This window comes from Mastigoproctus giganteus, chromosome 12, assembly GCF_048544385.1.
Source record: "Mastigoproctus giganteus isolate SK-2022 chromosome 12, ASM4854438v1, whole genome shotgun sequence".
Taxonomy (NCBI): Eukaryota; Metazoa; Arthropoda; class Arachnida; order Uropygi; family Thelyphonidae; genus Mastigoproctus; species Mastigoproctus giganteus.
In genome coordinates this window covers 162481064-162491223 of record NC_143586.1, presented here as the reverse complement: position 1 = coordinate 162491223, position 10160 = coordinate 162481064, and the positions used below count along the sequence as shown (strand labels likewise).

At 45.0% G+C, this 10160-nt stretch overlaps 1 protein-coding gene across 1 annotated transcript in view; it reads left to right on the top strand.

Moving 5' to 3' along the window:
- The first annotated feature begins 2984 nt into the window (after positions 1-2984).
- LOC150077554 (uncharacterized) overlaps positions 2985-10160 on the top strand; it is a 212667-nt gene continuing 205491 nt past the window's right edge. Inside the window, exon 1 of the mRNA XM_090386424.1 lies at positions 2985-3242. Within this exon, the coding sequence (XP_090242550.1) occupies positions 3077-3242 (166 nt within the window). The 5' untranslated portion in view covers positions 2985-3076. The remainder of the gene's footprint in view (positions 3243-10160) is intronic.

Below are 10160 nucleotides of genomic sequence, written 5' to 3'. Positions count from 1 at the left end.
CGAAGGGCCCCCACCGTGGGCGAAAGGTACGAATCGAGTGCATCGGTTTAACCGACGAATATCAGCGGAAATGGTAGTCATGACAACGGAGACAAAAAATTTTGTAGACTAGCGAAGTCGGGCCGTTTATTCTCGATCCTGGAAAACACGTTTGGCGTGTACGGTAACCATGGCAACCATCAGGAGGACGGATACGCCGATCCTTCCTTTGATCACCTTCGCCCGAACCTTCTCGGGAACCGTAATTCGCTGCCCCTTAATTCATCCCTCTTGCAGCTTCGCATCCCCACTCTGGTCATGTGGACCGAAATCGATTCAAGATTAATTAGAAATCGAAAGAGGAAACATTGGAAGCAAAGCAGATTGGGATTTTGAATCCGCATCCGAAATCCCTTACAAGTCTTAAATGCACCATAGTTCCAGTCATCGCGAATTGCTTTAAAGATTTGAGGTTTATTCACCAGATGGCATTGTAATTTTATTCAATTGACCACCAACTCTGGAGTTCTATAAATTTAACCACCAATCCTTAGTGTCCGGGATTCCACTGCAACCTGTTGTCCGTATTCTTTCGTTTATACAAACCTCGATCTACGCAGACAAATGCTTTTGTTAAACTATGCAGCAAAACTCAAAGTGCAACCAAACTGAAGTGTTTGGTTGCACTTTGAGTCCATTCCCAACTTGGAATGGACTCTTGTCTCCCAAAGGGGAATCCTTTACAGAGCTTGTCCATCTGCAAACCCATCAACAGAGATGCCTTCGTTCACTGACTGCAACTTGAGTTTGGTAGGATACAGCCTGTTGCCTCTCACCTTGGACATATCATATATTGGTGTGCCGTTGTTGTAGTAGGGTTTGGATCATCAGGGATCAAGGCCATATTGCTCCGTATATACCATGTCTGGGAATTGCGCGTGTTCTGTTTGTTGGATGAAAAATCCTATTTTCCGGAAGGAAAAAATCTTGCTACCTTCGCCTGAGACCGCTGACTAACTCAGCCACGTTTTGAAAAAGACCCATAATATTCTTGATATCATGAACAAGATTCGAACTCGGTCCTTTTCCACCTGGTGTGGGGACGCAAGCAGTTCTATTCACGAGGGCACCGAACACATCTTGATGACCACGATCCACCACAGCAGTAATTAACGACACCTTGGAGACATTTTGGAAAAATCATCCGGACCCCTTATAGCCTGTTCTTGAGCGATAAATAGTGTGTCATCATCGAAGAAAATTCTATTTTTTTTTTTTTTTTCAAGCTTTGCTCGCTGCAGCCGTGCAAGGTCACCTTTTATCCCTCCCGGCCCCATTTTTTATGGCCCTACTTCGTGCACCCTAACCCCTTACATTCTACGCTCGATATATTTATTTTTCAACGAGGGGAAATGTTAACTGTTTATAATATGAACGATTTTGCGTGGAAATGCTGCGCAAAGAACGATTATACCAACAACCATCAGTTGTGCTGACGACTTAATGCAGATTTGGAAGCGGATTAGCGAGTTACAAAAGGGACAGAGTTGGATTTAGAGTGGATTCATCCTCAGTTTGTGATGAGGGGAGGGGTGATAACAGTCACAACTTCAAGTCCGTCCACCCGCCCTCATAACGAAGGGATTCGCGCCCAATTAGCCCGATGATGATGTAAAAGAGATTGGCTTCATCAGGAAGGATGACATAAGTCGTGGTACAGATGTTTGACGTTGGGAGCGCTAGTGTCGTTTTAGCTCTCGGTTAAAAATTCAAAAGTCAAAGATGAAGGTGTTTTGGATGCAATCGGTGTTCGCTTTTACACTTGCTTTCTATTTCGATTTATTGCACGTGGATGCAATAACTACGCTAAGAATAAAAAGTAAGCGTACTTCCTGTTATCGAAAAGAAAAATGGCCAAATTAATACGCGTTCACAGCACGTGTAAGTGCGGTTGCGCAGACTGAAAATTTATTTCTACCACAGATAAACAAAAGCCACTCGTCTGGAGGGAAATATTCGACCACAGTGACGTCATCGATGAAAACAGGTTGGACTGGACAGTTCGAAGATGGTGGGTCTCCTCGTGATTCTTTCCCCACGGATATGACCCCCCCCCCTCCAATATTTGTGGAGAACAGCGAACGTGTTCCGTCACCGTTCTGTTGGTTTTGGGGGTGGCTCTCGCTTGGGATTATAAAGCGTATTGACAAAGCGGGCCCCGACAAACAGATGACAGAAACGGCCTCTCGTGAATATTCATTGCGAATTAATGGCGGAGGGATGCCGAAGCATCGGAATGAAACACGGCGAGGACATTCCGCGGAAAGAATTGTCGTCCGCCAGCCCTTAATTCCGCAGTTCAATATCCCCGAATTAAAGCCGATCGGGTTTGATTTATTTACGCGTTTATTTATTTATTTTCGCCAGCGATGCCGGGACGCGGAAGGCCTCGCTATTCCGCGCGTTCGATCGCAGTGCCGCATTCAGTGGTAGCTGCCGCGTGAGGGCGCTACCAGTCAACAATCGGCTCCCACCAGCTATTTCTGTTCACGTGATTCACCTCAGCTGCAGTTTCCTCTCCCCTCCCCCCCCTCTTCGCTGCAGCCTGCGCTCCTGTACGCCGTCCGCCACTCTACGACCGGAATTAGTGGCAGTCGCAGTGCTGCGTTCATTTGGGCCAAAGCGACAGCGCTTGTTCGCGAGCATGAGCGGCACCCGAACACTGGCAGCAGAGGAGTACTGATCCAGAAACAACAGCAGCGCCTACGTGGGGGTTGTGCAAAATCGCCTCGTCTTCCCGTAGCAGTGCCGCTGGTGCATTTCCGAGAGCCATGACGTGCTAGGCCTAACGTGCCGAAACCCCAGCGTCCATGCAGCGTCGCAAATATCGTGTTTGGCGCAAACGTTCGGCAGGTCAAGCGAGTGTTCGTCTCCATTAGCGCGGACACACCTGGCAGGAAACGGATTTTCATCCCCCCGTCGGATTTTTTTCTTTTTTTTTCTCCACGAATTCGTCCACCAACTAGCGCCGCCTATCGAGCACCGGGATTGTGTGTTGTTTAAAGCTACGGACCGCTCCAGGTGTCGGACTCCAGCAATGTCCTCTTGGACCTCGCGTTGTGCCCGTACCTGTGCCGCTCTGGTGAGCGGATGGTGGAGGAATAAACTGGTGATGCGAAACCCGGCGCGCCGTGGTGCACCTTGCGGCAAAGGGGTGTTCTTCGCCGTCGTCCTGCTGGCTTCTGTCGGCCTCAACGCCTGTGGTAAGTATTGTCTTTTGTACGGGTCATTAGGCGGTCCATTAGTGTTGCTTCGCACTCCGCGCAATATTAGAATGGGTGGGGTGTCGCCCGATTAACGAGTCCCGGCAAACACTACGATCCGCTATCGTACAGCTTATCGTAATGTTCGTCGGAACACACTGAGCCGGCACACCTTATCGACTTATCGTTCTGGTGAAAGGGCCTCCACCGTTGGAGCACATTTCTTACTAATAACTCGCTGTAAGTGCCTTGCCAAAGAATCGGGCGCCTTTTTTTTTTTTTTTTTTTTAAATTCGTTATGGCCGTGTTGGTCGATCTTTAATGATGGCCGGTAATGAAGTAGGAAGTGTAATCTAAGATTAAATGTTTAATGCGCATTAATCATTCCAGGTAATGGCTACGATGAAAACGCGCTAATGTCATGCGAGTATTACGCGCTGCACTCTCTCCCATTGTTGTTTTGTCAATTATCGCGCTAAACTGCGCGCTGTTTGCATTTTAATCCACGAATATCATTGGTTATTTTAACGCTGATTGATTATTACGTTGTCATTTGCATTCTTAACGTCGTTTAATGCACGCGCGTGTTCCATTTCGTTACCAATACCTGTATTGTTTGTCTATATTACGCCATTTTGAATTATTTTGTGAATATTAGAAATAGCGTAAATACATTCGAAATAGCGTTACGTATGAGCGTCTTTTTCTTCCTCCCCCCTCCCCTTGTGTCTGGAGCACCTGCAGCTTTTTAATAAGTTCGAATTTTTCTATTCTAATACTCATATTAGAATAGAAAAATATTAACAGCGTTGTGAACTGCGCTAATTTGCAGACGCCATAATTAAGAGTGAGTCATGAGCGTTAAGAAATATTATTAAGAAATCTATTTCATTACCAACACCTGTATTGTTTGTCTACGCTATGCCATCTTGAAAAACAGTTTATTTTAAATATAAATAAATAATTAGATAATTGGTAAATGTATATTTGAAATAGCGTTACTTATCCTTATGAGCGTTTTATCTTCCTCCTCACCCCACCCCTAGTGTCTGGAGCACGTGCAGCTTTTTAATAAGCTTCAATGAGAGGTTAATACTCGTATTAAACTAATTTCTTTTATTAGTGTCGTTATTAGAATAGAAAAATATCAACAGCGCTAATTTGCAGACGCCATAATTAAGAATGAGTCATGAGCGTTACGAAATATTAAACGCTCAATTATGCCCGCGGACAATAACGTAACGTTAATGAAAACAAAAACCGTCTTGTTTATTGGAATGAAAATACTTCGCGGTGGGGCGTGTGAGAGGGCACATTAGTCGTTTGGTTTTCGCCAATGTTCCTCGCTATGATCCCACCAGGAGGCGCGTTGATAAAGTTCCTTCAACCTATAATAGCGAGCAGTTGAAGATACGCGTGACGATAATTCGGGTCTGTAGCAACAACGCATTTGTTTCCATGGCTGCCGTCACTTCTGGAAAGGTGGTGGTGGTAGAGGGGGGGGGGGGGTTGAGCAAAACACACGTCTAAGTAGCCTCCTCTTGCCGCAGTCCTACGGCCGTTGATTACCTATAAAAGGAAATCTCACTTCTCCCTTCACGACTGGTTTCAAAACTTTATTGCCTCTCTTCGGAGGGAGGAATAAAAAGAAGTTTCGGGGCGGAATGTCTTGCGCGAGACCGCGTTCTCTCCACGAGGAAGACATTCGGAGGTAGCCACCGCGCCTAAGGAGTTATAATAAGGAGCTTGTCTACGAAGGTAGTTATTTCGTGTATGGGACTGTTCGTTCTCTCTGCCATTCTTTTTCTGCGGCTTAAAATACTACAAGTGGCGCCCTCTTTGAAGAATTACCTTCTGTTGGCTTTGAAACGATCGGCTGAATTGCTATACAAGGGGTGGGGAGAGTCTAACTCTGAATCTTTCGTTGTTGTAGATGCCCAAAAAATACTTCGGGGTTTAATGCAAAATAAGCGAACCGATCGACGTGCAAATTTGTTACAGAGATTCCTAAAATATTCTAAGGAAGCATTGAAATCTTGAAATGAATCAGAGTTCTTGTTCCAAATTTATATTAATATGAACCAAATTGGTCCGCTGGGAGTTGTTACATGCGTACAGACGGACGGACATAATGAAGTCAATATGCGCTTTGCATATATGCTAACATGCCTAAAAATTGTTCCAGATAGTCACATGATTCACTATTAAAGTAATGAATAAATTTATTAAATATTGCGAAATTTATTTCGCATTCTGCTAATTTATGGTTCAAGGCTTCTACAGCACCAGGCAAAAAAAAAAAAAAAAAAAAATATATATATATATATATATATATATATATTTGCGTATTTCCTCTAATGATTTGTCCAAACCATTCCTTGAAAATGGAACTAATGGGCGGATTACTCTTTGGATGAATGCAAATTTCTGCCAGTGTATTCTGCAGTCCCACTTTTTAAATTTAAAACGAATTCCCCCAACGAATTCTGTTACTCGTCCCTGAAATTATGGATGTATATAAACACCAGTCGCCATTTCTCACTTGTTTGAAGAGGTGTCTGGGGTTCGAGCCCCATCAGAGATTGCGGGGATTAAGGATCCAGGATCAAGAACGTAGTGGGGACTGTAATTAGCTGATCTCAGGCGAAGGGAGAAGCTGTCATGAATTATGTTTCATCTCGTGCAGCATAAAACCAGCCTATGAACACACTAGTTTGCTAAACGGTGCACAATAAGATTGTATCTATTACTATCTGCAGTGGTATAACCAAAGTAGTACAGTCCAGTAGGGCCGAACTCGGGACACTAAAAAGTGTGGGGGTTTGAGTATTTTGTATTAATTATGCCACCCCCTTATGTGAGTACTTTTTAGTGGGCAGTGTTTCTTTCGCTTCCCTCCAGGGGAGTTCCTAGGGAATGTAGCGCCCAGGTGCCAATCGCAATTTTCCCTCTCAACAATATTTCGTTCTTCATATGTGTATGTACATTTCAGGTTTTCAGGCGCCCATTTAATGTTGTCGCACGGGTGCAGTGCACCCCTGGCGCCCTCGGGATGGCCCGCCCCTGCCTCCTTTAATCTACAATTCGGGGAAAGGGGGTGGGAGAAGCGGTAGTTCTGATCCAAAAGAGTGCAAGGACGGATGACCCGTTGGCCCGTGAGCTTCCCATCCTGTGACAACGCACATCTTAAGAGCAAACGAACCTTTCGGGATACGAAGGCCGAAAGGGTGTGTTTGTAGAGTGCCTCTTCATTATGCAGGGATGGCGTTGTGGTCATTGCGCGGCGTCCATCATCGAACGTCCGACTCTGCTTTAAACGGGGGCCCACAATGGCGAGTTCAGTGACACGAAGAATTGCGAGAGTGGCCGTGGAAGGATCAGATGGGGTATCGTCGAGATAACGCCGTGATCGTGTCAACACATTGTTGCCGTGCCACGCGCTCTCCAGATCTTCTGTCGCTCGCATATCGGAGTAAATAAACACGGCCCTGCCCGCTTCGTACCTTCGAGTGTCGCATTCGGGGGAAGAGCAGTTATTGCGGAAGGGTAAAAGTGCAAATCGCGAGCTTATCTACTACACGTTAAAACATCCTGCGAGCCACGGGGGTGCCCTTTTAATGCGCCAGTTGAGTGAGGGCTGTCAGCAAATATGTGCCGTTTCCTTCTACGATCTGATAAGCGTTTTCGCTGCTCTTCGTATCCGACAGCGACCTTTAACTGTCCGATTAACGCCTGACAACTGCTTCGGGGGGTGTTTTAAATAGCCTCCTGTCGTTTGATGGGGAAACGCCGTCCAGAATTTGCTAATTTTCGTTCTCAAAATGTCTCCCCACTCGTCTGAGGATTGCGTCACTTCCTGTGGACAAAGCTCGCAGGTACAGCCACAAATCGCGTGTTTGCAGTTGAATTCGTGAAAAGAAATGTCGTTTTTCATCGAATAATTGACAGTTCCTGAGACAGCCGGAAGGACCCACCCCTACTGACGGTAGTGTCGAAGGAAACTGGTCTAGCGGATTGCGTTTCAACAGCAAATATCGGTGGTTTGGGGGGGTTATCACGGAAATGTTGTTCTCACTGGGTGGTCCTCCCCACTGACTTTGTCGCCGCTTACAAAGAGAAATATCCTTTTGGGGACGGAGGGAGGGGGGAATCATCCCAACTAGAGATAAATGGGCTCTCTGTGAGGGAAAAATCGCTGAACGGCGCTGACAAAGAGGGACTAATATAAGGGCATGTATGTGCCAAGCCGATTCTCTGCATGCGCATGTAAGTTTAATGTGACACACACACACTGGCCAAAAAGATACAAATCCTTGTATTAATCTATCAGACTTTGAAAAAGGTCTAATTGTGGGTGCACGTTTAGAGAGAGTTACGATTCAAGGAACGAAACACACAGTTGGTTTCTAAAAAGCATCCATCTTAAAGGTTTTTAATGACTGGAAAGCAAGTGGTTCTTCTACATTTCAAAAGCATGTGGAGGTGTATCGTGCTTTGTTTTGTTGGCACGAACTTAAATCCGTTGATACCGGTGGATGGTCGAATGTCATCCAGGGAGTGCTTCCATTTTGTATCTCAGATCTACTGATGCCGAAGTTGATGGCCACTTTATGGATGACAATGCAACAGAGCATCGTACAAGAATGGTTCAGAGAACACCACACGGATTTCCACAATCTTTCTCCCCCATTCATCTTATTTCACTCCTATCGACAATGTGTGGATATGCTGGAGAGAGCTATTCGGCAACGGAGTCTTCTTGCTTCAACTTTCTTTCAGCTGGGTGGTATTTTTCTGGAAGAGTGGTTACAATTAGACCCAAAACCCACTAAAACAGCTTACAGAATCCATGCCGAGCCAAAGTCTTGCTTTTAATCGAAACAAAGCTGCCCCATTCGATACTGAATAAAGGTTCCTAATTTTTTGGGCAGTGCGTATATCATTCATCGATGGTAAAGCTATAAACCATATCGAGTCCATTAAAAACTTTTCTGCATAAACTCCTTAAATATCTGCGTCTTTGCACCCACAATGGTCTTCGGTGACTACCTGGGCCACGCCACTTCGAAGCACATCACAGAAATGAAATACTCCATTCTAAATGGGTTCCAATTGCCCTGGAGGAATTCTTAAAGTGCTCTTCATTGGAGACTTGGTCTACCTCAGGAGGAATGAGTATGAATTTCAAGATATAAACGCATCGTGGCTCGGGTTGGTTCTATGGTTTCTTCTTCTTCCTCGACAATCGGATTTTTCATCCCTAAAATAATTGAGATCTCGCCCGTTTCTTTAATACCTTTTTCATCCTCGTGCAAGTCTGCGCTTTACTCGACCATCGCCTATTAATCTCCTACAAAGGGAGGTACTTTCTGCACGTGCGTTTCAAAAAAGCGATTCGTTCGGTCTTTGCGCCGTCAGTACGGGGATGTTTTTTTTTTTTCTTCGCTGTTCCGTCAGCCTTTTTCGTACGCAATCAACTCCACCGATGTTCTCGTTTATCCCGTAGATTACCTCCTAATCCAATTTTATTGTCGTGTGCACAAGTCGCGAGAATGATAAAATATTCATTTGTAGCATTCATCCATCTTCGTTATAATGTCGGCAGTCCCTCGTGCAGCAATCTCATTTTTGCTCCGCCATTTGCATTCCTCTCGTAATGGACTTAATAAAGAGCTGCCCGGCGACAACCGTGTACGCCATCTTAATTGGAATTGTAGAGCGTTAGCTTTTTATTTATTTATTTTTTCTTCAATCCACTCTTTTACATTCTGATTACTTCCAACGCCACTTCGTCATTCCAATTCCGGCGTCTTGTCTTCGCTGCAATCAGCGTTTGATTAACTACAGTTCGTCCTTAGCTAAATTATGGATTTTAATTCACTCCCCCCCACCGTCCTCCTCCTCCTCCTCAACCCGATTGTCAGTTGCCAGGTACGCTTTTAATGTTTCTGACACCTTGATGTATACGATTTTGATTTCTTCTTCTTCAAAAAACGCCCGTTTCCGGCGTTTGCGTCTTGATGCCCCTATCAGCAGACCCTCATCTAATGAAACCGTGTTAATAACTCATTAAAGTACCACAATTCAAGGACCATCATTAAAAGACCCACAAGTCAGCATTTCACGCGCAGAAAACTGTAACGAGAGAACTGAAGATGGAGAGAAACAAAAGTCTTTTTTTTGGCTCGACACTTCGCCAGCGTTTACTGTCAAGCCGAGTCATTGTGGGCAGTCAATAAGTGGAGTGAAGTTTTTTTCATTTTCTGTATTGTTTGGATGAGTTTATCTTCCGTGGCGAGAAGTGTCCTTCTTTCCGATTCCACTCACGTTTCTTGCACTTATTGGTTCCAAACTGGAAGTTTTCTTATAGTGGAGGTTGCTCTCTCGATATTTTCTTGGATCACGCAGTCTTGACGTGTATTATCGTCTTACTACGCGGTTTCCCAACTTTGAAAACTCACTCTGTGAGATGATAGGCCTCCTGGCTCGTAATGTGTTCCAACGCGCAGTTTCCTCATTTAGGCAAATCGTATAAATGGCTTCCATCCTTAGCACGCGCGCATCAATTCGCTTTATGAGCAACGGGCCCGCTCAGAGGGTGGCTCTTATATCATGTTCGAGCGCTCATTTTTTTTTTGTTTGATCGCTCTTTATTACTGGATTTATGGCCATCCCACAATCGATTTTTGATTGCCTTTCGAGAGATGAAAATGGTTTGCCGGAAGAAGAATAAAACCAGTCATGTGACCTGATATTTCCTGTAATTGAGTACAAAAATTCGAGCTTGCAAACACCAACAAGAGCGCGTTATTTTTCCATCTACAATTACTGCGTACGTAGATGGAACGGGCCACCTTTCCCAACAATCATTGGACCAGTAACTTAACCCGCGTACAGGCGACTTCCTGGAGCACGTAC